Source organism: Parambassis ranga, chromosome 9 (assembly GCF_900634625.1).
Source record: "Parambassis ranga chromosome 9, fParRan2.1, whole genome shotgun sequence".
NCBI lineage: Eukaryota > Metazoa > Chordata > Actinopteri > Ambassidae > Parambassis > Parambassis ranga.
In genome coordinates this window covers 7682954-7710489 of record NC_041030.1, presented here as the reverse complement: position 1 = coordinate 7710489, position 27536 = coordinate 7682954, and the positions used below count along the sequence as shown (strand labels likewise).

Here is a 27536-nt window from a genome sequence, read left to right as displayed (position 1 = left end):
CCTTAAAATGTGTCAGTGCACTGTGATGTGGCAACCTTTGTCTTACTGAACACACACATGTTATACTGGAATACTTATACTGTGTCTGTCATTGCAGTAGTAGTGGTTTATGTGCAAACCATTTCCTATTAAGACAATGGTGATAACCTATTTATAGCTCAGCCCACAGGTGTTTCACGTCAAAATACTTGCAGAGAATATGTGTCAGAACATCTGATAGATGTATTTAGATACCACTACCACAGCAGATAAACAGAGTCAGACACACCTATTATTTATGACATCATTATCTCTGATTTATTTGGAATAGGACAGCTTCTTCATCTACTGTGCATCAGTTTTTATTTCTGCCCTACCTGAATTTTTGATTTTTTTTGTGAGGTGCCTTTTGGAGTCTGGTCCTTTTTGATATTAAACTATTATCTGGTCATAGCTTAGAGATTGACCCAAATTATAGTTTAATCCTTTTTTGGTGGTTAAGCTCAACATCTGTTCTCTGAAAATACATATTTTTATTTATTTATTTATTTCAGACATTTTAAAGCCTAGATCTTCGCACCTTATAATGATCCTTCATCCAGTTATGTTAAAAGTCACACTTGTGTTCATGACATGTTTCTGAACCTGTTGAAATAAAGTGCAAAACGTCCTCGTCTCACAGCAGTGACTCAGTCAAAACAACAAGCCTATTGCCAGATGTTACTTTCCCTATTTGCATTAAATTAAAATAACACCATGCCTGTAAAAGCAAGTCCCACAAGAGACAGCCCTGGGAATTAATCAAGGGAGGTTAAAAAACGAGCTGCGCTTCTTTGCTGCCGGGGGGAGGCGATGTTGCTCTTACTCTCCTCTCCTCTCCTCTCTCCTGCGCTCTGCTCTGCTCGGCCAGAGCTTTCAGTCTGCTGGGTGAGATCATTACCAGACACCAGGCTCCGGGACCTGACATTCACAGATCGGAAAAGCAGAGAGGCACAGAGAACGAACGCGAGGAAAACCCTGATCCAGTGCAACCAGCAACCCAAACCACCAGTCTCCTGTCTCGGCTACACTGTCTCCTGCACTGAGCGGCTGAAAACGCGGTATTGTCGCTGAAATCTCCCCGCTGGATTTGGGCTTGTAGCTCGTCGGATGCGGGCTTGTTTTGACTGCAGTAATAGTCCTGCTCACCCCCTCCTCCTCCCCTACCAGCCGAGTAGCGGATTTGCGAGGGATCTCAGTGCTGTGCAGCTACCCGAGTGACCAGCGATCCTGCAAGACATCGGAGACGCACTGTGCGCCGCCGCGGCTCTCCACGAGCACGAGTCGATCCGCCAGAGCTTCTAAAGATCTCTTTTCTGTGGGGAATTTGGACACAAGTTTGCGATTGGATTTTTTCACTCTGTGCGGCTGCCTTCATTCTATCATCAGATCGACTGCAAATCCTATTTTCTCTCCTTTTTTTCCTCTTTCCAAAGCACCGTTGACGCCATTTTCATCTGGGTTTTTTTCTGACAAAAAAAAAAACATATACATTTTTTCCGGCGCCGTTTGACAGCTCCACGGGAGGCTGTCATCCCATCCGTGGCTTGTGTAAAATGTGTCTAAATGGATTGTAAATGATCTTGATAAAATATTTACACGTTAGAGCCGAGTGTGTGACAACATTAGACATGGGTAAGTAGCCCCCGGTTGACTGGCCACATTCCACACCTGAATACACCTCTGCTGTAAATGTCTTCATGTTTGCATTAATGTAAGAAGCTGCTGCTGTTTACATGGCTCCTACACCTTCATGCATTATGTGTGTGTGTGTGTGTGTGTGTGTGAGATTGCTGTTCATTACATGAAGTATTGCTTGTAGTCACACGCGCGCGCATACTCACACCACAACCACAAATTCACGCGCGCAGACGCAACCTAACAACACTGTCCACTCAGCTTCCATCCATGATCACCCTGGTAACTATGTGGCTTTAGGATAAAACAGCTAATTAGGTCAAAGGGTATGAAGTGTCCACTGCACTGATCAACGGCCATGCTCAGACACTGCTGCTCTGTGGTCACATGCTTGGCATCCTCACTGACATTGATAGTCCATCACATAGCATCACATCACAGGCAGATGGTTGTCACTCTTTCGGTCTGTCATGTCAGATGGAGCGGACATCTTTAAATGTTTTGGGTTAACTGGTGAAGTAAGACAGGACGGAGATGGACAAATGTCACGTAGAAGTATCCTCAGATTCAGTGGTGTGTGGTTTCCATTTTTATTTTAGCCTTCATTCTGGTTCTATTTTCATATACATGTCCACAAATCACAGAGATGCTGCACTGTGTCTAGGTGTGTAGGTGCTGTTTAACTTTGTGGTTATCAATAGCTGATCAGTTTCACGTGGTTAATACACACAGCATGGCTAATAGTGATGGAGAAATGTGAGGGATGGAAATCTGGTGGCACTATGCCACTGTTATCAGCAGAAGCGCCAGAAAACTCAGTCACAACCGAGCACCAAGAGATAAGTAGACGCACCTGGATGAGCCAGGGAAAGTGTGGAAAAATGGTCAGCGCTCTCAGGATATATGAGCATGCAGTGCAGGGGCATGAGAAGAGGGGGAACTGTGAAACAAGTGTGTGACCAGGTGGAAAGAAATGAGGTTGAAGGATGGATAATAGAGGTGATTCAGACTCAGATGGAAGCATCAATCTTGTCTTGTTAACAGTTTCAACCCGTCCTAAAGCCTGGCAGCATGTTTGTGGCGTAAAAGTACGAAGCAGGCTATTATACTCCCTATTAGGTAATGAGATGCCCATGCCACCTTTAAATTAAAGCGTGAGAAATCGATTAGGTGTATCCCCTTCTGAGCTAGATACCTTGGGTCGAAATAGGATCACAGAAAAGGAGGGGGGGATGTGAACGAGATCCAAGGACAAATCTAACTGTTGGCAGGCTCTCTTAACAGAATATCAGCACTGGAGCACCTTTTGGCAGAGCATACAGAAAGAAGGAGGGAGGGAGGGAGGGAGGGAGAGGAAGGAGGGAGAGCGTGGAGGTGGAGGGTAAGGGAAAGAGGTAGCACAGAAAAGAGGGGAGAGAACAGAGGTTGGGGGAGTGAGGTGAGGGGAAAGGAGGAAGACAGTTGGGGAGTAGGGGAGGTGTTTTTGCTGACAGCCATTTTGTGGCTTCTGCTGCAGTTAAAATGGTTTAACATTCATCTGCTTCTGCGGGGTAGTTAGGTGAAGATGGTTTTAGTGCTACCTGGCATATGGCTCATCCCGAAGATGTGTGCGTGCGGTGCTGCACGAAGCAGCCATCATTTTCAATTATGGCTGTCCCACACACACACACACACACACACACACATGCTGTTTTATGATTGTCCTTCTTGCTGCCTTGTAGCTAAAGACATGCTTGTGCCATCCATGTTGAACTGCAGAGATTTGTTTCTGTATTTTCTGTATATATAGGAATGGATGGATCCCTTCAGTTTGCTCTTAAAAGTCGTCCAAGCTTTAAAACTCACGCTTGTGTCCACTGCTCGATGCCCATTCCTTCTGGTCCTTTCTAGAAACATTTGTTTATATGACTGCCTCTCACTATAGGGGTTGGGATAAAAGAGAAAAATGCTGCCACACAATGTTCATCTATCTACAGCCTGAGTTGGTTGTACTTCTCTCATGTCAAAAAAATGTGTAGAAAAAAAAAAAAAAAAAAGAATCTTCACCTTGTGTAATCACACAGGCGTTTGGTGTGTGTGCATCTGTCTGTGTGTGAGCTATTTGTGAGTCCACCTCAGGCACTGGGCTGCTGGGTATGCAGCCTTAAAAGGTTGTGTTTCTGCTGCCATCTCTCTCCCTGTCTCTCTCTGTGTGTTTCTCCCTCACACTCAGACACTCTTTCTACCTCTGTTGTGTCTGTATCGTTCACCATCTCTGTTCTGTCCATCTGTATTCCATTATCAAAGCTTTATCATAATTGGCGGTAAAAATACAAAAAGGCAAAATGTTGGAGGAGTGTCTCATTCATAGCCTTTCACATCCAGCACAGGGAATGACCTTATGCTATTTGAGAGAGAAGCTGGTTAGCCCTGGCAGTTTTGAGAACATAATAAAGCTATTTATGCAGTGAGTCTGGCCTCTCACAATCACCCTGCTGTCTGAGGCTAGCTGAGGTGTGTATGTGTGTGTATCAGTGTGTTTGTGTGTATAAGAGAGAGAGAGAGAGAGAGGAGACAGTGAGGCTCAGGCTAAGTAAGTGAGGGAGGCCCTAGGAGGGGTCAGTCTTACATAAACTCTCAGCCTGTCTGCCAGTAACAGAACTAACACCGCTTAGGGCACCAAGCAGGGAGGAGGAATAGTCATGACCCAGCTAAGTAGTTTATGCAGTAATGCCCCAGAATGAAGAGTCTACTAATACATGGTGCCATTTTGCTGTCATACTGTGCGATAGACATGACAGGGTTTTACGAGCACATCGGATATGTTTTTTTATGTGTGATGTTGTGGTTGGCAGCTGTCTCTTTTTCCTGTCATTGTCCTCAGTCACATGACAGCCAGGGTGGCTTTCACACATGCCATTAGGGCGACTCACCAAGCTGACATTAGGGACTGGGAGGCTCCTAGAGGACCAAAGGGGGTCATGTGGGCATGCTAAGATCAGGCTGGGAATATGCCTGGACTACTAGTCAAACGTCCATGGTGGTGATTTTTTTTAGTGTTTGGAATGGTTCCCCAAGTTCCAGGCAGCCTGTGGTTTTCATTCATTTTTTGTGGGTTATGAAAATCTCTCTTGAGGATAGGTAATACATCAAACTCAACATTTAACCTCTTTTATTTACATATCAATGTTACTGATTGATGTAACTCCTACCGTTGTGTGGTTATACAGCGAGCAGTGTCTGTTTTGAAGTCTTGTCAGTAGAAGAGTTCAATTAAAGTGGCTAGGACATTTGAGATTTCAGACGGTCCAAAAGTTCCTTCCATGAAACAGGCTCCAAAGTTTGAAATGTTGTTTTTGAAGGATTTCTTCAAGTCAAGAGGGAACAATTCTCAGAATAATAATTATTCAGAACGTTATGCATGTGGAAATAACCAACCAATGATTAAAGTAAGTCAGTTTAGAGGCTTCCATTATCACCATTTCTGCAGTACTTTTCTCTAGCACCAGCTAACCTGATAAGTCACAAAGGAGTGGGGCTGAGGTGGGCAGGTGATGCCAATAGCTGATTCATCATACCGCGTGAATTCATTCTTGGTAACGAGAAATTCAAACTGGTAGATAACAATCGCAGAGCCAGCACACTGCTATGCTGGAACCTGAAGAATGCAAGCTAGTAACCTCTAATGCTTCACACCCAACTAGTCCTAATTTTATAGAAATTTAGGCTGTAGTATAAAGTAGACAGATGAAGATTAAAGCCCTCTATAAGCACTGGGTAAATCAAGCAAAACTGTTTTTGCACTGAGCTGTTAACATGTTTATTTCTGCTGGAAAGTTGGACATTTTAACATACAGGTCTATGGGGCGTGACTTTTGGAGCAATTTTAGGGACTGCAGTTTTTGGCATGTACTCATTGGCTTTGTTTTATACCCTTGAGGTTCCTGCTTGAAGCAATCCTAAAGTGAATGCTTTGAAAAAAGGCTGGCAAAATTCTCATAAGCAATTTGGAGTTCATAACCTTAAACATGCAAAACCACTGTTATGGCCCTTTAAGGTTTTTTTTTTGAGCTACCAGAACCTACATCAATTACCCATATAAGTGGTTTCAGATTGGCAAACTTTACAGCTAAATAGAGGGTTGTAGAAACAAGTCTTTTCATTTTTATTTAATCCAGGACATGAAGCAGAAAAATGACCAACCGCTGACTTGGACCTCAGGGCTGGACACTGCTTCTGTGGAGTCTGACAAGTTAGCTGGAATTCCTCAGTGGATTATGATTATTCAATCACAATGGAAGCATGTGCTGTGAGGCCTGATGGGTATTATGATGGGGATCAGCTGTTTGTACAGTGGCGTGGGCTGGTACAAGAGGAAAACACACCCAGATAATATAAAATACCTACAGTCACCATGTCAGAGTATGTGTTAGGGTTGGAGGTCAGGTGTGTAATTCTCAGTATGTACATTTTTTTGTGCTCTCTTAGGTTGTTTAAAGCCTACAGCAAGCACTAAGATTTACTTGTGTCATGTTCGCAGGTAGTCTGGGTTCACATCAGTGTAAATGGTGTCAGACTAAACTGAGTGTGTGAGACAGCATTCCCCACTCCCAGCTCAGTCATGCCTCATGTCATATTGACTGATGGGATTCCCTGGAGCTGTAGTGAGAAGTGTAGTCCAGTGTTTGTTTTGGTTGCTTTCTGTTTATACGCCTGTGTGTAAGTTGGCCTGTGTAAGTGCACGTGTGTGTATGTAACATAACTGTATATCTATGCCCACATGTGGAATGAGAGTCCTGTGAGAAATGGCGTCCATAACCTCTCCTCTTGCGAGCACAAATAGGAGCAGGGGTGCAGTAGTGTCCTCTGTGACAGAAACATTGTCATTTCGATGTGTATTTATGTGCATGAGTGAATGGTTTTTTTTTCATGTGTGCAGGATTGCTGCTGCATGCGTGTGTAAAACAGTTCAGACACTGGTTTTTCCAGACCAGCTCGTAAACCACATCTGGGGAAAGAATTTAGATTCCTTCCCTCCATCTTTCTCTGCTGCCTTTCCCCCTGTGTGATTCCCTCCCTCCTTCCCTGCTCTGGTGAAAAGAAAAAAAAAACAGAAGTCAGCTTCGTTCATTTATTCTGTCTCGTGTCCTCAGGCTAACTTCAGCCTGGTTTTAGAGCAGAGAAGAGGAATGTCTTATTTTGCACTGATCACTCTAGTGTCTGCGTGGCTGTGCTTCAGATCTGTCGTGGGGATAGAATGAGTGATGAAAGGAGGAAGAGAAGAGTAAGTGAGGAAAGCAGGGTGAGAGCAAGGCAAGAGGTAGTGAGTGTCAAAAATGAGTTTGTTTATGTGAAGCACAGAATGCAAATGAGGGCCTGGCAGCATGCCTCTGCAGTTCTATGATGAGCTTGTGTGTTAGCCTTTATACTTTACAGGCGGGCAGTGATGTTGATGACAGCAGACAGGCCGTGCTGAGAGGCAGCAGTGAAATGGAAGCTGAGGGGATGACAGGATGGGTTTTAATCGACCCTTTTTTCCTAATCATGTCATTCACCTGCTCTTTTTGCAGACTGTCCCTGGCTTCGCTGTGTTCCTGTGGGACAATCAACCGAACCCCAGTAGCTGATTGACAACAACCAACCAGCCCGACAGACTACTGTTCTCTAACTTCCTATTGGCTGGCTGCCCCAGCTTCCCCCATCCTGACTGGCTCTGGCGGGAGCGTGGATGGAGCCAAGGGATCTGGTTGGCTCAGCCCGACCCAAAGAGGCGGACCTTCAGGGAGGAAGGGGGAGGCCAAATGAAGAGGACCAAGAAGGAGCTGGAGGCATTAGGTTGGCACACAGTGATGATGTCATTAATGGTGCCATCAGCGAAGGTGAGGGGTTAGAAGAACAAGGGGAGGGACTAATGGAGGAGCAGGAGTTCTCCATCAAGGAAGCAAGTTTCCAGGAAGGAAGTCTAAAGCTGAAGATACAGACCACCAAGCGCACCAAGAAGCCCCCCAAGAGCCTTGAGAACTACATTTGCCCACCTGAGATCAGGATGACCATCAGACCTCCAATTGGAGAGAGCAAAGGAGGGCGGCAGGGACGGACAGGAGGTGGAGGCGGAGCAGGGCGGGGCTCGAAGGATGAAGATCGAGGACCTCCTAGAAAAAGGGTATGTTTTCTATGTTTGTTACAGTCTGTAGCATGATGTCCTGTACAGTATGTTTTTTATTGTGGCTGCTTTCCCCCCCAGCATCTCTGAAAAAGGCCACTCCCTCTGTTAGATGCTCCACCTTCCTGTACCTTTTCCCAGCTTGGTTACACAGGGTCAAAGTTTGCTCTGTAATTGAAACTGGTCTAACTGAGATCGCAGAGTGACACACACACACATGCACACACTCGCATAAGAGCTGAGAATAGGGCTGACATAAGCAAGTGACAGCTGGTGTCTGCTCTCTCCATTTGTGGTCATATACGCAGGGGCCTCTCCTCTCCTCTCCTCTCCTTTAATGAAATCAGCTCTTGTGGGTCACAGCCTTCACCCTCTACACACACCTCTTTCTCCATCACACCCTTTACACACTACACTGCTGTTCGGCATGTGTGTGTGTGTGTGTGTTGTGACACTGTGTATGTACAGGTCCTTGGGGGAATCTTGTGTTTGCTCTGTGTGTTGACTTACACTGAGGTGTGTGTGTCCAAACCTGACAGCCATCTCGATGTCACTGAGCTTGACAGGCACAGCAGAAGCAAAGGCGTCATGTTGTCAACATGATGCTGAGTGGTGTTTGGTTGTGTTGTTCTTCACTCTTGTGGTTTCAACTCAGATTCATGAGGTGATGGGCTGTGAGTGGGGGGCTTTATCCTAAATAACAAGCTAGTCTTGCATGATAAGCCCCTTTGTGACATTTTGTCTTCCTCATTGATCCAATGGCAATGCAAAGTGACCTGGTTCACCCAGCTCACTTTCCAGTAAAAGTCACAGTAGGGATTAATCACCCCAACTTTCAGTCACATGTGTGGAAAATATTGTGCATGTTTCTCTTCATCTGTTCTTGAAAGAAGCTGTGATGGACATTAGCATAAAAGTCACCTTTGTCTGAATGACAGAATGCTGTCACTTTAACAGAATATGTACCGCGTCTGAAAGGGGCTTTAGTGGCTACGTGCCACTCATCCTGTCAGCCCCTGTACTGTCAAGAAGCCTGGTAGATACAGATATATTGTACATCACATTACTAACTTGTGGTGTTGAATTAAATCTAAAATGGCTTTGCAGGCTGGAAGTGCGGCTCCAGCCTGCAAAGCCAATCCCCCCCAAAACCATTCCATGCGTAATGACAAGTAGATTCATATCTAGTGAGGCTGGGAACCACTCTTCTGTATTCATGTATGTAGGTTTTTCAAACATTGGCTTGAAAATAAAATAAATATCAAAATTTTAGAATTTTAGCTAGATGTCTGCACGATGTGTATTTTTTGCCATGAGGGAGACTGTCTGACCTGTTGTGACCTTTTTGTGAATAAGGTAAAAAAATGGCATCTTTACCTCTAAAAAATGTCAGTGTTTGTGTCTATTAGTAAGCTAAAAGAGCCAAACACCACATGACGATGTTTGAGCAGCCATTCCTAATCTAGCGCCATCAGCCCCCATTGGGAAGCCCACTGCTACAGTATGATTGACAGAGGTTGTCATAGTGACAGGGGCAGCAAGCTGGTCTCTATTGAGGTTTCAGGTTTGGGGAGGGGAGGGGTCGGGAGAGGAGAGGAGAGGAGGATGTGTTGGTGTTGATTCAGATCAGTTTCAACCCTTCATCCTTTACACTCCCCCCTACACACACACACACACCCCTTCCCTCCTTCCCCTACATCCTCTCCCTCCATCTACCATCACCTGCCACCCCAAGGGTGTAATACTGGCAAGCTTACTGGAGAGGAACGGGTTAAAGAGAGAGGCTGGGCTGCTCTCTGTCTCTCTGTCGCCCCCTCTTTCTGTGTATGTGTGAGTGTTGAGGTTAAATACTCTCTTTGTGGTGTGTGTGAGGCTGTGTGTTAGGAGGGGAGGTGAGGAGGGGGGAGCAGATGGACAGCCTCTCTACTTTCTGTTGTATTGTGTCCATATATACTCTTTTCCTCTCTCTATCTCTCTCTCTCTCTTTCTTCATCCCTCTCTTTCCACACTTTTCCTTTCCGTCTTTCCTTCCCTTATGTCTTCTTCTTTTCACATGCTCTTTTTTTATCATTCTTTTCTTCCTCTTTTACCCTCTGTTGTCTTGTAGCAGATGGCAGCGTGGGGCAGCAGCAGCAGCAACAGCAGCAACAGAGCAGAAGCCAGAGTGTGAGCAAGAGAGGGGGAGAAGAGAAGGGGGTAGTGGAAAGAGGAGGAGAAAGGAGGTGGGGGTCAGGCATATGGAGAGCCTGGTTAAGGGGCCCCCTCAGAGGGAGTGTGCATGTGCGTGTGGTAGTTTGGTGAATAGAGGAGGGGGAGAGGCAGGATACAATAGGAGCCCATTAAGACAGAGATTTGACTCTAATACACAGAGAAGGGAGAGACAGACAGACAGACAGAAGGCAAACATGTAGAGTGGCGCAAAAAAAAGACATGGAAATGGTGGTTTTTAGCTGTTCTTTCAATTGTAGCAACTATGAATCTGCTCTCAGAACTCCCTTCTTCTCTTCTCTTGACCCAATCCATGTGTTCTTACTGGATTCAGCTCAAACTGGTAGCAGTGTAAGCATGACTTTTGCTGCGTGCCACTGTCTGTAATGTCAGCTGCTTGTTCCAAACTAAATCAGTCTATCTCTGTTCAAGCGGCACTCAAACACGATTCAGTTAGTGTTGAAGAGACGTTAGTAAAAGATATAAAGTGGTAACATTGATCTCCATGTTTTCTCTACTGTTTCCTAACTCAGCTTTCTGGCAGCATGTCCATGACATTGAAATGAACACACTAGGCAGTGGGAAAGGCCTAGGTCAATTGTTTTTTGTAGATGGTTTACTTAGGTATAAAAGACCATCAAAAGCACAAATTCATACTTTTCAGCAGTGGAGGCTGGGCAGAATAGTGTAAGATTCAAACATTATTGTCTGTACACCTGTCCTATAAAGAGACATGGTGCAACTACAGGGAGTCCTGAATAAGCAAACAAGAGACATAAGACGAGAAAAGATGTAATTTCCTGTCTTAAAAGGGAATCTCTCCCTCCTGTCATCTTCATAGCAGGCATCTATAACCAGTGGAGTCAATGAGAAAGCACGCTGTGTCAGGGGACAGACCCACACACACATTAATGGGATATGATGGGCTCCCCTTCTCTGTCTCCAGCTGACATCACACACATGCTGAACGTCCTCTCACACACAGCTCTTTGTCTGGGCACGCTGTGTGTGTTTGGAAGATGAATGTGTGTATTTTAATGGATTGGGTCCTGGGTCAACCACTGCATCACTCCTCTAGACACACATGCCCTATACACACACACGCACAAACACAGCACTGGTCCAATACCTTCACATGAGGGAGTGCATGCAGGCTAAAATGTGTCCCCTCTCTTTCTCTCTCTTTTACACACATACACAAACACACACAAATCATGTTGAGCAGTGATTGCAGTTAGAGAGAGTGTTTTCCTGGTTATCTGTCCAGTTCCCTGGACGTGCCAAATGTGGCTCTTAATCCATTTCACTATCTGTGGGGAGAGATAAGCCAGAGCTTTTCCAGGAGTCCAGGCCAGGCTGTGTGTTGTTGTTGTTGTATATATATGTGTGTGTGTGTGTGTGCTTACGTGTGTGTGTATTAGTGGGTGCATGCAAAGCCTGACGCTCGACACACACTTATCTTGTCTTGACAGCCCCTTTGCTTGGTGGTCCTCCTGGCTGTGTGTGTGTGTGTTGCTGCTTGGTGGTCTCCCAGCAGTGTTTGGGATTATTATGTGTTAGTCAAGTGCATTCACAAGGAAATTAATGCTGCCACAGTTGCCACGCCAAGTGTGTGCGCATGCAAGGCGTCCACATGTGTGTGTGTGAAATGGTTAGCCTTTTGATGTAAGCTTTTTCATCCCTGGCTGAAATGGCGGTTGGTGACCTGAGGGACTTGATGAGCTCATAAAATAGAAGCGAGTATGTGTGTGTGTGTGTGTGTGTGTGTGTGTGTGTGTGTGTGTGTGTGTGTGTGTGTGTCAACTTGTGTGTGACGCATCATGCATCCCCACAGAGAGCAATCCTTGACTGATTTATGAATATGTATGAACATGAAATGATCACCTCTAATATGGCCCGACCAAACCGTCATATTTGACTTTTCCTGCTGTCTGTCATTGTGGTTAAAATTACCCTGCTTTTATTTGAGCTGTTTGTGTGTGTATGTGTGTTCTCAGTGTGCAGTCTTTGGGAGTATGAACTGGGAATGCTTTAAGGGGCGTTTCCCTGTAGTAGGTGGGGGATGGGACATGTGAATGTGTGTGTGTGTGTGTGTGCAAGCGTGCATGTGCGCTTGTGCGCTGGGGAGGGGTGAGTGATTTAGCACCGCTGAAACACCAGCTGTCCATCTGTGTCTGACCTCCATACACACCCTGTACACACTTGAAACACACACACATACACGTCTCCTCACATCTCACCTCTGATCTTGTGTATCTTTTAATTCTTGAGAAACTCCAGACAAAACACAATCTGTTCATCTGTCTTTCTCACACACACAGCTACACGCATACACATAGTCATATTTCATATTTCATAGTCATATTATGTTGACTTACGTTCACTTCTGGAGATTCTCCCTAACCTGAAAATGAATACTTCTTGCCTAACACTAACCTTTACCCTCAGCTTACTCAATCTTAGAGCAAGTCTACCTACTACAATGTAATGATTTACATTAAGCGCACTAGCACAAAGCGACAAGCGGATTTATGTCCTCACAACATGATTAATGCTAAGTACACACACACAAACGTAAACACAGTACCATACTCTAAGCAAGACTGTTTCCTAATCAGCTCTGCAGTAGTGCTGTTGCTGCAGCCACAATGAATGACTCTGCAAGGTCACTCCTAGTGAGCACATACACATGCTCACACACACACACATGGATGTACACACCCAGATACACACAGCTAACAAAAGATCCCTGGAGGCTGGAAGAAGAGATGAACTTTGACCCCACTGGACATTCAAAAGTCGAAGCAATGGCTGGACTCCACAATTGCATAAGCCTCTGTGTCTGTTTGTGTGTGTGTGTGTGTGTCTATATATGTGCGCTGTATTGTTTGTTTGTGCGAGTGGGTCAGGGTTGAGACAACTGGAGTCTGGCCTTTGCTTTCTTACCCTCAGGGCTGGATTTGGTGTCGGTGTTCACATGTGTGCGTGTGTTTGTGTTGACCATTTGGTTGGAACTGTAGCTAATTTCTCAATCAGACACACACATACCATCTTCTCAATCCGTCCAAAAGGTCAAGCCCTATTCATTCGCTATTGTGTCCAGTCCCAGTGGGTTGCTGTTCCTCTTCAGGCAGATGCAGGCAGACTATAATAGCCGGTGTAGCTCAAGGTACATTTTAATAAAGACCTAAGGCAGCTACTTGCATTCAGAGAAATGCCAATGGCTCAGTTGGGGAACAGCTACCAATGAACATGAAGGCATTTTATATTGTCAGAATTGTGCATAAAAGTCAAGTTTCAGCTTCTAAAAGAAAATACTATCATACGGGCTTGAATTTGGTTTTTGGACAGAAGTTGACTGTGACTAAACTGTGGGATAATCTGGAGGGCGGCCATGTTTGATGTCCTCTGCGGTCATAGATGATGTTGAGTCACAGCATCATGTGTTCCTGCTGGACCGCTTTGTTAGTGTGGCTCCATCGTGCCTCTGCGGTTACCCAGTGTGTATATGAGTGTGTATGTGAGGAGGAGTGTATTCTGTGGTTTTGAGAGGAGGTCCAGCAGGGATTGAGGTTGATGTTTGTTGCAGGGAGAGGAGAAATGGATGGGGATGGGGGAGTCCAAGAGAAGAAAAAGCAAGCACAGAGTATTGACTTTCACTATGTCTCACTTTAAGCGTAAGTGTGTTTGTCAGTGAAATCTGATGGCCCCATCAGCTGTCTGGGACGTGCCTGTCAGAAGGGCTGTGTGTGTTTGTCCTAAAGAAAAAAAGAGGTGTCCAGTGTCCAGCACCAGCACTTACAAATGTCCTCTCTTTAGACATTTCAAAGACCATAATTTACCATAATTAATTGACTTGTGTTTAGTGTTTTTCACATACAAATCATTAAAAAGCATCTAAGGCACTCAGATACTGTTACTTGTTTTTACCAGCCCTTGTAAAATAATCTCACTGCTGTTTATTTATGCTCATTGTCTCTTTAGTATGGATGCGGACATGAATAAATGATATAAATGTGTCTGCCTGTCCTTCTGTCTGCGTGTCTGTCCCATGGGGTGGCTCAGACTAAACAAACAGCTGTGTTTATGAAGCAGAGAAGAGCCACAAGGGTCTTCTGTTTACTGGTCCATTTCAGTACTCACACACACACACACACACATGCTTGCATGGACACACTGTGACAGTGGTGAATGCCCTGCACTCCTCATCTTTTACCTGCCCTGCTCTGTTGCGTTTTTGACCCCTGGTGTTTTCTGGCCTATTCCTTCTCTTTCTCTCTCCCTCACTCTCTCTCTCTCCTGGCCCCCCTGTTCAGTACATTGCTCGCTCGCTCTCAGACCTAGAGGAATGCCACTCCATGTGACCTCTCACCTACAGCAAGGAGGGGTGCTGGTTTAGACGAGGGAGCGAGGGGGCAGCTGCAGTCATGTGCCCAGGCCTGGAAGGAAAAGCACATACATACACACACACACAAAGGTTGGCAGGTTGTTACCTAAAACACATACACACACACTCTACTTCCAGCATAGCGTTTTGCAGTTTTAGAAGTGCTACACTCCTTTTTGTGACTGAAAAAGTGTGTGTGTTTGTGTGTGTGTGTGTTTGCGTGTGTGGGTGCGTGCGTGTGCGAGTGTGCGAACGCACGAGTGGAGTGCAGCCTCACACAAAGGCGTTATTGTTGGTGAGAGGGGGCCTGAGGGGAGGCAGGCAGTCTGATTGGTTAAGACTATTGTGTCTCACTTCGCCCATTCTCCCTGTCACTGAGGATGTCATTACAGTGGCTCTCTAACTCTTTCTTTCTCGCCCCCTCTCTCACAAGCTGGAGATCATCTGAGGACTTGAGATATTCACAGAAACATGCAGACCATGGAATGAAACTGTTACTTCTCAAGTGCAGACGCTCTTGAAAGCATAGTAATTCTTCCACTTGCAAAACTATTTTGTTATCTAGCAGTGTTGCAACTATGGGTAATTATGATTATTGGTTTATCAGTTTTTTATTATTTTATTATTAGTATATCATATAGCCTTAAAATGATATCAGACGTGTATCCAAAAGCCCAAGTAAAATGTTCATCTTCCTGAAAACAGTGTTTGGCTCTCCTTGGTGAAGTTTACAGTGACAGAGGGACATCAGTTGCACATTATTTTCTAATTTTTTCTAATACCAAAAAAATATGTAAATACACAAATCATTAATTACAAATACAACAAAATTTAATTCAAAGTTGATTTTCAGATGTAAAGGGGCTTTGAATGGCATTATTTGTGAAGAGGTTATCAGTTTGCGGTGCTTTGCTGCTAAGCAGCGCTGTTTGTCAGAGAGGAAGTGTTTAATCTCAGCACAGCTTCTGCCTTGAATTACCCATCATTCCACACAGGAAGTCATCCCATAGGATTTAGAGCAGCTCATTGGCTGTTAATTGTTTCCTGTTGTACAGAAGTGGTATGATAGGGTCATATGGTGCACAGAGTACAGTGAACAACACGTTCCATTGGTTTTTACTGTGTGTTGCACATGTGTCTGTATTGGAGTGCAGTTTACTTCTCCTAACAGACACACTGATTAGACATCGTTCTGTTTAGTCATGAAGCATCCAGGCATAGAGACACAGTGTATCCGTGTACACTTTGTGTCTGTGCTGACTGGATTCTATAATGCTGTCAGCTGTATCTATGAAAGGAACAACTGCTACATAATTGCTGTAATAATTGCTCTGAAAAAAACTCTTTGCGCTCTTCACAAGCAGGACACACATATGCCTGTGCACACCATTAATGCTAATAGCAGGGATTAGATGTACACTTTGTGTAGCATGTAAATGTGTCTGTCATTACTGAGTGGGTGAAAACCTCCAATTGCACCGTAATAACATGCTTCGGTTCAGCCAATCATGGGCTTTTGTTCAAATTGAGTCATCTACTTTTGAGCGTGTCTGAAGAGACTGTGACAAGGAGACTCTTTGCTGCTATCTTTAGGAGCACTCCAATTTGAAGGATTACTGCCATGGACACTTTACTTGAGACCTACTGCTGTGCCTTAAATCTGGCTTGTGCTTTACAGTTATCCAAAGGACCGACTGTAGATTGAATGTGTGACCGTGCCCGGCAGGGAGGGCACATAACTGCATAACTGCTAGTAGGAAAGAGTAGTAGAAAAAAAGTGAGGTTTTGGCCTGGATAATCAGCCCCGCTTTTTCCTACTTCTGTGGCTGTAGGCTGAACACATAGTTTTGGAATTGCACCATTAGTCCGTGAGTGGAAGTTTTGAATGGAGCCCAATTTCCAAACTTTCCCACCCAACTTTCCCAGAAGATGCTTTGTCTGGCACAGATGCCACCAGATCTGAGATAGTAACACACTGGCTGAGGCAGCGCATGCTGAGTGAAAACAGACATATACACAGTTTTCGGCAGCCGGCCTGATCCTAGTGATCCACAAACTATCCCACCTTGACAGCCCCTCCTCTTTCCTCCCCTTTCTCCTCCTTCTTTTCTCTCCCCTGCTGTGGGTCTCCTCAGGCACATGAATGGAAGTCTTTATTCCCGGGAGAACTGGTGGGAAGAACGAGGGAACGAGAAACAGGGATAGGGGGGTTTGTAGGGAGGGAGGAGTGGAGGTCTGTGAGAGTGGCCACAAGATCAACACAGTGCCACAGCTCCTCTTTTCTCCTCCATCGCTTTTCCCTCCTTTTCTCTGCATCCCCCCACCACCACCTCCCCTCCCTGCCCGCCTCTCTCTTCCCCGTTTTAAGTGCTGTGGATACAAAGCCCTGTTAGTATTCATGGTGTTTGTTTGCAGAGGAGCTGTGTGTGTCCGTGTGTGTCTGTGTGTGTGTGTGTGTGTGTGTAAAGCTGTCAGAAACACAGATCACAGAGAAGCAGCGTTCTGAATGGAGCTGGAGAGAAGCGGGCAGAGGGGTGGGAGGTGGGGGTGCTAGTTCCCACAGGAGGAGAATGGTCAGCTCCAGAAGAGAGAAAAGAAGAAGAAAGGGACGAACAGATAAGGAGGGGGCCAGTGCACAAGGCCACAGGAGCAGAGGGAGACAGCATGGTGTGTGTGTGTGTGACAAGGTGAGAGAGAAGGAAAAAGAGAGGATCATATCAATCATAAGGTTTTGGAGGAAAGTAGTTGTAAACGAGTCTAGGCACCTCTCTTCTTGTTTTTCTGCTGGTCCTCCTCTTCCCTCCCTCCCTCCCTCTCTGCTGCTCTCATTCTTTTAGTAACCCCCCTCCCTTTCCTCACTCCCTCCCCTCTCTCCCTCTCTCTGTGCTGCTCTCTCTCTTTCTCTTTGTGTGTCTGTCTGGACAGCTGCCCAGTTCCATACACAGGGAAAAATGAAACACTCTAACCACTGGGCATGCAGCCAAATAAAAGGCTGCAAAAAAACTATTTGAAGGGCAGCGTGTTTGTGTGCGACTGTGTGTGTGTGTGTGTGCATGGAGCTTGCTTGCATAGGTTTGCTTGCATATAAGTGTGTGTGTGTGTGCTTGGTTGTGAGATTTGGGTGTGCCTGTTTAGGGTGTTCTTTCCTAGTATAATGGTGCAGCCAGGGCACTGTGTGTGTGTGTGTGAGAGAGAGAGGGAGAAGTTCAGAGTTTATTCTACAGGAGAGGAAAGCCGTCACATACCACCCCACACATCAAACTGAAGGGTGGAAGAGTAGAACATTTTACATTCAGATCTCAGTTTACACCAGCCTGCTGAGTGTGACACATTCACACACACATATTTGTCAGTAAATATATGCTGACTCATTTGTAAAGTGGCTTTCAGTTGGGTGATTGCAGCACTTAGTCACATATTATCCATGACCTCCTCTGTTTGCGCTCTGACCTTATCTGATGGTTACATCATCAGTAGAAAGGAATGTGCAGCTCCACATCTGCCTGCTTTCAGGTGTTGGGCAGCCTTTTTGTGTGACTGATCCCAAGAATCCCAAGAAATAGTTTTTGACAGTGAGAGTCTGAAGGGAAGGAGAATTCAGGGCTAAACATGCTGCGCATCAGTTTTGTGCTGGTCTTTTTCTGTGTGTGATCACTTGTAGAAGAACGGCTGAGTTGGAGCCTCACAGTTTGTGCCTGTGAGCTGTAAGGGTCAGAGTCCATGCTTGTGTCTGTTTCCTGACCGCTGCCCCCTGCTGCAGACCAGCAGTAACACAGGGTGATCGTGTCATATTCACACAGCAGCAGCAGCAGACATGGTATGAATAACAGTCATACATCAGGTTGCCATTTACAGCAGTTTCTGTCCCCCTGCAGAATTTTACAGGGCAAAAGGTGCACACAACATATCATAATTTAAATAAAAGTCTGTCAAGCTGTATGAGTGACCAAGGCTGACCCTGACTGGAAAAGACAAGGACAATAAGTATGGTTGCTACTACAACAACAGGAGTACCTTGGTCCTTATGATCACTATTTATATTTGCTTGTGTGAATATTAGACAGTGTGTGTGTTTTCCTTGGACATGCTTCATGGAGTGTAAGCATTGTGAAGGGGAGATGGAGGAGAGGGTGGTAGAAGGGAGGAAACTATGAACAAAAAGATGAAGTGGTGCCAATAACCAAGCCTCAGCCGGAAAGGGGAGGGTGTGTGTGTGTGTGTGTGTGTGTGTGTGAGTGTGTTTGAGGTATGTGAGCTCCCGATTTCTGTTGTTTCTTCTTCGCTTTTGCACTTATATCTTCAATAGGAAAGGTGTCCATGCCTCCTCTTTATTAGCTCTCTGTGGTTGCTTTGTGGTCAGTGGGGAGGATGTATTTTATATGTGTGTGCATGCCCTAACCACCCTGTCTGTCTGCCTCTCTCTTTCTCCCTGCCCTCCTTTAACCTGAAACAGCAGGTATTCTAGGACAGGTTAAATGAGAAAGCAAGTGTGTATCAGGTGTCTGTCATCCTATACCTTTGTGGAGCATCTCTTCTCCGATGTCAACAGACACACAAACACACACACACTCTCTCACACATACCTCACTTCAGCCAAAAGGATACCATAGCAGTGGTGTGTTGAGGAGATAATTGAGAGCGTGCATGTACGTTTAAGTACATGCGTTTGCTGGCTTTGTTAATCATTTACACTGCACAGTGTTTGCTTGTGTGAATGTACTGTGTTGGTTTTCATCCATGCTGAGTGGTGTGCGTGTGAGTTTGGCCAACAAAATCCAGCATCTCCAGCAGGTGTAGAAACAAAATGAGTACTTGACTACTGACAATAGGCAGTGCAGGGTGAAAGTTAGAATCAAGATCAAGCTCTTGTCAAGCTCTGTCATACAGCTATATTTATTTATTATTGTGTGTTTAAGGTTATTGTAGGTACAGTATGTGCTTACCCATCTAAACGTGTGTCCATTCCTGTATTCTGGGATTGGGTACCACTTTCTGTGTGATTTTGTAAATGTACATCAACTGTATACAAGTAGGAGTATGTACGTGTGCAGTTGCATGCCTGTGTCTACATGCTGAGAGGCAGGCCTGTGGTTAGGTTACATCTCCCTGCAGCGCAGCAGAACAGTGTCTTGTTGCGTCATACTGAGTCTGTTAATAACAGGCTAAACCACAAAGGCCATCCGCTGCTCTATTTCTCATCTTCCAGCAGTACACTGATTATGCAGCAGTGATACATTAAGCAGTGTTTTGTTGCCCAATACTGTAAATCAAGCTTCTGTGTATTTGGATAAATGTAAACAGGAGTAAAGGTTGACTTTAGATTTGTGGTCCTTCAGTGGAACAAATGGAGATAAATTGGGCTGCACTTTCAGGACATATATTGTGTGTGTTGGTGTGTGTGTGTGTGTAGGGCATGTAAGTTGTGAACAACACAGGGGAGGTGCCAACAAAATCAAGATAGTATGTAGTAAATAATCCTGGATCTCAGGCAGGGTTACAGCTGAGCTAGGCTACTGTGTTTAATACTGTGTGTGCTCAGACACCCCCGACTCCATTCCCCCAGCTCTCACAGCAGGCAACATCCTTGCCACAGGAATTTAATTGCTCTGTAAACAAGCCTTTTGTTTTGTTGCACACTGTTTGCTCATGCACACAAGATGTATTAAAATCCTCAATTCTGCTGTGAAAAAGAGAAAAGTGCCATATTAGAACACAACAAATCACTGATTTGATTTGTGCTGACAAAATGAAAATTGATGCAAGAGTGGATGCTGTGCTACATATATATTATCTCTGTGAAGACAGTCTGATGTTTGGAAGAGAGGAAATAGAGCAGTCATAGTTTTATGATCACATTATCATTATCATATCATTTGTCTATCCCTGCAGCCATATTTAGCAGTCCTGTGATCACAGATTGTATGAAGTAACCATTCTGTCTCTTCTTTCTCCAGACATACGAGCGCCAGTTCAGAATGCCTGAGCAGAGAGAGGGAGGCCTGCTGCAACTACTGGGAGATCACACTCCGCCCAAACACCAGCTTCGCAGCTCCCTTCTTCCTGCACACACACTCTCACACACACAGCAAACACAACACACCCTCACACAAAAATTCCAACACGCTCACACACACCAACACCAAATCAGTCCAGACTGGATCACGTCTACAGCACCTTCTGCATCCCCGGCCCATCCTGCGGATTCTGAGCCAGCCAGAGATTTGGCAGGAGCAAGCCGAGGCTCTTTGCTAGATCCGACCCAACCTTTCTCACGAATAGCAACGGAGAGTCCCTCACCTCAGAGATCCCTAACTCCAGACCTGCAGCTGCCAGTGGTTACAGATGCCAGTATTCTTAACCTGACCTCTCTCAGCAGGTAAAGTTCATTTTTCTGTGTCTGGTGCCAAACAGCATCACCAGAACAAAAGTGAACAGTAAGGTGCCCTGTGATTTCAGGAGGAGTTGATGAAACAATGTCGAATAATGTTTTGGCAGTGGTACTACAAAAACAGTAAATGTTCCTACTAGTGTCTATTGAATAGTCATCTTTTTCTACTTTACTTCCACTCGTAGTAATTATTTCTGTGTGTATATCTCTCTAGGGGGAGAGGTTTGCAAGAGGTCAGTGAACAGCTCTTTGGGAACATCAAGAGGAAGTACGGCAGGAAGGACTCCCAGAGGATGCTCTGTAATCCCCACAGCGCTGATACACATTGGGGAAGACAGTCTGAGAAAGGATCAGAAAGCCCAACTAATTCAGAGGAGAGGCAGAATTATAGGCAAGAAGAGACAGTTGAGCGATTCCATGAAGAAAGAGAGGAAAGGAGGAAAGAGGAAAGACAGCGAACAGTTGCTGTTAGGAAAGGAGATGAGGATGACAGAGGAATGCCTGTACTGACAGAGGAGGGGAAAGGAAGAAAGAGGCGGAGGAGGCCTTCTTTTGACGAGTCATTTTCTGTAGAGGAGCAATCACAGCAGCAGACTCTAGACCTTGAGTCTACAGAGAAACACCAGCCTGGCCCCCCAGAACCCAAAGTAGCACATAAGATAGAGACTCACAAAAATGATTCTCGACTCATGAGTCAGGCAGATGTCAGTGGAGAGAGGACAGAAAAAGCAGAGAGAGCAGATAAAGGTGATAAAAGAGAAAAAGGAGAGAGGGTGGACAGGGCAGAGAGGGGAGAGACAGTTACAAGCGGCCCTGACCAAGATTCAGATCTGAGTGCAAACAGAATGAAGAAGAATCCAGTGGGACGGCCAAAGGTCGGTGCAGACATCCTGAAACTCAGAGAGCCTATTCACAATCACATCAACAAACCTAGTCTTAACATGAACCCCAGACTGCCTAGCCCTAACCCCAGCCCCAGCCCCAGGAGTAGCATCAGTCCTTCTCCCAGCCCTAAACCCAGGCCTACCATTAGTCCCAGTCCAAGTCCTAGACCCAGGATGGACCTGAGTCCTAGCCCCAGCCACAGCACCAGCTCCACAACCAGCTCCAGAACAACCAAGGCCAACGACAGATGGTCTTACCTGAAAGCTAAAAGCCATGCCAGTCTCACATCCCCCCAGAGAGACAACCTGGGCAGCCCCATGACCTTAGCTGACCCACCCTCTGCTTTCCCTATCACCCCCTCTAGTCCACTCTACACCAACACTGACAGCCTGACTGTCCACACTCCTATCAAGAGGAAACGAGGACGCCCCAAGAAACAGCCACTTTTGACAGTGGAGACCATTCACGAGGGCACCTCCACCTCACCTCCAAGCCCACTTTCACAGGAATCAGGGCTGAATCGCAGGAGAAAGACACACACACTAAATACAATGGGACAGATGACGACTACATTGACCAACGCCACTTCTAATAGTCTGAAACTAAAGAGGGGCAGGGGCCACTCTAGGCCAGTCAGTAAGATGAAGCTTGGGAAAATGCAGAGCATTCTGAATGAGATCCTCTCAGGATCCAATCAGAATGGCACTCTCTCTCTGAAGTCAGCAGCTGCTCCCGTTACATCAGCTATGAGTGCCATGGCGTCCACTATTGAGGCTCGGTTGGGAAAACAGATAAATGTCAGCAAGAGAGGAACCATCTACATTGGTAAGAAGAGAGGACGGAAACCCAGAGCAGAAACCCAAAACGCCAACCCTCCCAAAACCACTAGGGACAAGCCACCAATGTCTGTCTCCACATCCAGTCTCTATGAGAGCCCTGTAGTGCCTTGCACCACCTCTTCTCCCAGTTCTAATGTTCCGTCCATAAGAGCTATCCACTCTGACGCCACTATGCCCAGTTTGCAGCCCATCTCAGCCCTGCCATCCAAACCAGCAGGCAGGAGCTTCCTCTCTGGAGGTTGGAAACTATCTCCTCCACGCCTTCTGGCTAATTCACCTTCTCACCTATCAGAGGGGGCATCAGTAAAGGAGGTGACCCTGTCCCCCATCAGCGAGTCCCACAGTGAGGAGACTATTCCTAGTGACAGTGGGATTGGGACAGACAACAACAGCACCTCGGATCAAACGGAGAAGGGACATGCCTCTCGACGCAGGTGCAGTACACTGCAGCAACACATTTTTACCTTTGTTGAGCTTTGATTTATGGGTCCTTGGTAAAGGTAATAGTTTTTAATGTGATTTTCTGTTTTCTGTTTAAACAGGTACTCATTTGATCTGTGTGGGTTTGAGGCGGCTGAAGCAGCAGCTCTGGAAGCATCTAACAGGGGCAGCAGAACACGCTGTGAACGGCAAGCAGCTGCTGTTGATAACTTTCTGTCACAGCAGGAAAAAAAGCAAAAACATCACCGGAGGAAGAGAAAGTGCCTACAGAGCCGTGATCATCTTCACTTTCTCTCTGAACTGGAGGAGGTCAGAAACAATATAATTATAATAACATAATGATTGTGTGTAATCTTTGACCAAGCTCTGAGTTGTACAAATGGATCATATAGGATGTCTTTTTCTGAATGTATCCTCCTTTCCACCTCCCTCTAGGTTGTGGTAAAGCTCCAGCAGCTACGAGTGTCTCACAGACGTTACACCTGCTACCCGCAGCATCCCTATCCTTCTATTTTCCGCCTCAACTTCCATCATTACTACCCCATTACCTACGACTCCTACCCCTGCGACTCCGGCTCATACCTTCGCAGGAGTGCCGATCTGAAGGCAAAGAGGAGACGTGGTCGTCCAGCCAAAGCCAGCGAGCCAATCACATCGAAGCTGCCTTTTGTTCAAGGATATGGTTATCCGCTGGCAGGGGGAAATTACTATGCAGCACCGTATGCGATGCCTTACGCACCTCCTCTGAGTCTGGGCTACTTTTCCCCTGCTCCCCCATTTTACCTGCCCCACCACTCGCTGGGACCTGCACCTCCATCGCCCTTCATGAGGCCTGCTGTCCCCCCTCCTAAAGCTTTCCACTCCAGTGGACACTCAAAACTCCAGCCAGGGGCAAAGCTTCGCAGCGCTAGTGGGGCACTCCAGGGCCCACCTGTAAGAGGAGAGGGCCTAGTATCTCTGGGCAGTGGCAGTGCAGGTGGTCTTGCAGGGGTTCGTCTCCATAAGAGGAAGCACAAGCATAAACATAAGCACAAGGATGAACCCCTTCTTTCACCACGAGACCGACAAGAGTTGGGTGGACTCTTCAGTGGAGCTAAGACCAATTCACGTCTCAGCATGCTGAGTGAGAGGAGGGACTTGGCCAGTCAGAGCTCTTCAAAGCATCTGGAGAAGCAGAGAGGCGATGGTAGAGGCTCAAACCTGGGATCCAGCTTAGGGATTTTTGAGTCGGAGCAGCTGTCCACACACTCTCTCCCTGACAGTCAGTTCCACTCGCGTCAGACTGGACAGCCAATAAAGAGCTTCATGAGCAGCTACAGTAGCCAATCGCAGAGATCGGAGTCAGTGTCTGACCTCTTTTTGGGGTTACGGGAGGACGAGTGTGGTGGGAGGAGCAGGAGGAAGAGACTCACTGTGTTTGGAGATCAGGGCTTAATGTCATTCCAAACTGCCAGACAAGAGCAAGGACAGATGAATGAGTGTCCCAGTCCATCCCTCAATGGTAAGAACCACTTTTATCATTACCTGTATTGTTTCACTTATTTTGTGTTGGAGGATTGAATGTAGATTTTACCACAATAGCTCTTGTTGATTGTTACCTGGAGGGACCTGTAATGCACAGTAAGTCTATTTTCGGATTTACCTGTGGGAAAAGCTCTTGATATGAAGCACCAGCAGGAAGAATTGAAGAACTTCAGTTTTCAGTTCAATTCAATATTATTCAGTTAGCATCTGTTACAATTAGGATAGACTTGAAGCACTTTACGAAAACCCAGAGGAAAAAATTAGCCCTAGCATGTTGTATGTGCACATACAGGTTTAGGTTAGATAGAAAAAAACAACTTTAAAATGCAGCATTCTTCTGTTTTACATCCTTTATCTGCCCACATTTAGCCACTGAAGGATTTTGCAGTGTTGACATAGCTCAGATGTGGGTTGCTTTAGACATCCTGTGAAAAAAGATACAATAAAGCACAGTGTTCCAAACTGTGGCCGATGAGCACTACACCACAGCAGAGAAAATAAAGACCGTACATTGTAATATGATCTTCACCTGTCAAGGTTTCAGAATAGTTAGCCAAGCTAAATTTGGAGCAGACATTTTTGGCTATATTTTCTCTGCTCCAAAGTGATAATAGACTTCTGTTATTTACGTGCTTTATCACATTGAGTCAGTGTTCCCCGTTTTAAATCTAGATACCCGAATAGTTGCCAGGGTGCTTTATACTTCTAAATACATTATGCACAGCATTACCAGAACACACAAAGGGGCAGGGTAGCCCCAAATTTTCAATGTAATGTGTATTTTGGTACATTTCATATTCTGCTGTCTTTGAGCACATCTGGCTGGGGATAAAGAGAACGTAATGCATGGATGGAGACGACTATAATTCAACAATCTCTCCTTCCTCCCCACTCTCCCTCCCTCCCTTCCTTCTCTCCTGCCAATGCCTTTGCCAGAGATATATTATTCACACAGTGTGATTTATTTTCTACAGACATGCCGTAAAAGGCCCTTGCCTGTGTTAAAAGAGCTGGCTGGCAGCCAGAGGTTTAATGACTGGGGCCTAGTCCAGTGGCAGGGAGGAAAAGCCAGGGGCTCAGTTAGAATACAACCTCCCCCACCCCCCTCCCGACCCCAGGGGATCTAGGACGGATGACTCATATACACACTAACCCCCCCATCTACATTACCCCTCCACCGGTGTTATACCTCTTCTACTCTCCATGTCCTTCCCTTCCCTTTTGCTGCTTCTGCAGTTCTTTCCCCTGCTGTCCTCCTTCGCCTCTCTCCCACAGCTCTCACATTCATACACAGATTTCCCCTTGTACCTCTGCCCCCCATCACTCTTTCCTTCTTGCCTTTCTCTTTCTCCTTTTCCTCCTTGTCTCCCCTCCCCCTCATTTCCCTATTACCCTCTCTATTCCCATTTCCCCTGCCCCTCCTCTAGCATGACTTACTGCTTCACTTCACAGCTTTAGCCCAATTAAAACACAGGCGCGTGTGCATATGAATTCTTGCTGTACACGCATGCACACGCATGCATAGTCACACACACACACACACACACAGATAGAGAGATCCCCATCCACAAGCTGATACAGATGCAAAATTCATATTATCTGAGCATGCAGTTATGAGTTTATAAATGATCATCTCTCTTATTTTTCATGCGTGTGTATTTGTTTCTTCACAGCAGGTCTCACTGCAGCTGACTGTAATTTTTTACATGGAAATCTGCATAAAAGCAGATAATCTTCCACTGAATTAATAACTGTAATTTTCTTTGTGTCAAGTCAAGTCCAATTTTATTTATAAACCCCATGTTAAAAATAATGAATTTGTTTTACAGGTGTGAATGTAATATGACACCCTTTAGCAGTTGACCTTTAATAAAACCTTTCCTCAGTAACCATGGTCAGATTATGCCATCATGAAAACCTGGGGGGAGAAAGGAAAGACATACATGAGAGGAAACATAAACACACCTTCCACACATGAAAGATAGAAAGGAGAAGGAGACAGGGACAACATGAGAGACAAGATGAGAAGCTAAATCTCTTGGAGGACAAAAATCCAAATTTAAAACATCTGGAACATGGCACCGACAGCCAGGGAGCAAGAGGTCATGTGGCGCCAGTGGTGCACAGAAACATTCTCACTAAATATTATACATCATGGATTACTTCATACCATCAGAAATCTGGTCTCAGCCACAGCATGGGCAGTGGATAAGTGAGCATGTTATTCAGTATAGCTGTGACTTCCTATTCCACAGAGAAACAGGTCCTCAGTGCTATATGGCCCCTCACACTGCTGAAGGTCACCAGTTTTATGTTCCGTGTATGGAGCTCATAAATTTCTGCTACTTTGTAGAGTGTGTGTGTGTCTGTGCATGTGCGTGCATGCATGTGTGCGAACGAGCTGAGTGTGTGTGCTCACGTCTGTGCAGCTCATAAACTACTTGCTACTTAGTGCTTTCTGCATTAACTAATTTCACTGTCTGCACTGAATTCATGAGCAACAATAGAGTGATGCTCCTCTGAGTTTTAAATGGAGGGTGGTGTTCTCCTGCTCTTAAATTATTAGCAACATGGAGCTCTTCTTTCTTTTCCCTTAACATTATCCAATATTGTAGCACATTTTTTACAGATATCAATGCTTAAAAATGAACAAACGGTTTTATAAAAAAAAGTGAATTGAATGCCATCAGTCGTAAAGTGTTAGAGTACTGCAGAAACCCGATTCACCATTTTAGCAGGATTCTGGTGGAGAAAGAAGAAAGAAGATGGTTTAAGGAATCCAGGAAATGGAGTAAAAAGCTGAAGAAAATGAGACCGAGCATGTTGTATGCGCACTGCTTAGGGACTGGTGGCTGATTGTGCTTTTCCTCCATTTTGGCTGCGGCTCAGTCCGAGCCCCGGGAACAGTGCCCAGACAGAGAGGAGGGGTGGGGTGGGGGGGAACTAAGAAATGGGACAGAGATGGGAAACAAAAAGAATGACAGAGACAGACCAAGATCAGGAAGCGGTTTCTGAAATAAAGACGGAAATGAAATGGTGCAGTGTTACCAGTTTAATTGAAAATTA

The 27536-nt window shown here is 45.6% G+C and overlaps 1 protein-coding gene across 1 annotated transcript in view; it reads left to right on the top strand.

Annotated features, from left to right (window-relative positions):
* Nucleotides 1-903: 903 nt before the first annotated feature.
* setbp1 (SET binding protein 1) overlaps nucleotides 904-27536 on the top strand; it is a 29010-nt gene continuing 2377 nt past the window's right edge. Inside the window, exons 1-6 of the mRNA XM_028413652.1 lie at nucleotides 904-1653; nucleotides 7206-7798; nucleotides 20348-20769; nucleotides 20996-22939; nucleotides 23048-23255; nucleotides 23382-24447. Of these exons, the coding sequence (XP_028269453.1) occupies nucleotides 7364-7798; nucleotides 20348-20769; nucleotides 20996-22939; nucleotides 23048-23255; nucleotides 23382-24447 (4075 nt within the window). The 5' untranslated portion in view covers nucleotides 904-1653; nucleotides 7206-7363. The remainder of the gene's footprint in view (nucleotides 1654-7205; nucleotides 7799-20347; nucleotides 20770-20995; nucleotides 22940-23047; nucleotides 23256-23381; nucleotides 24448-27536) is intronic.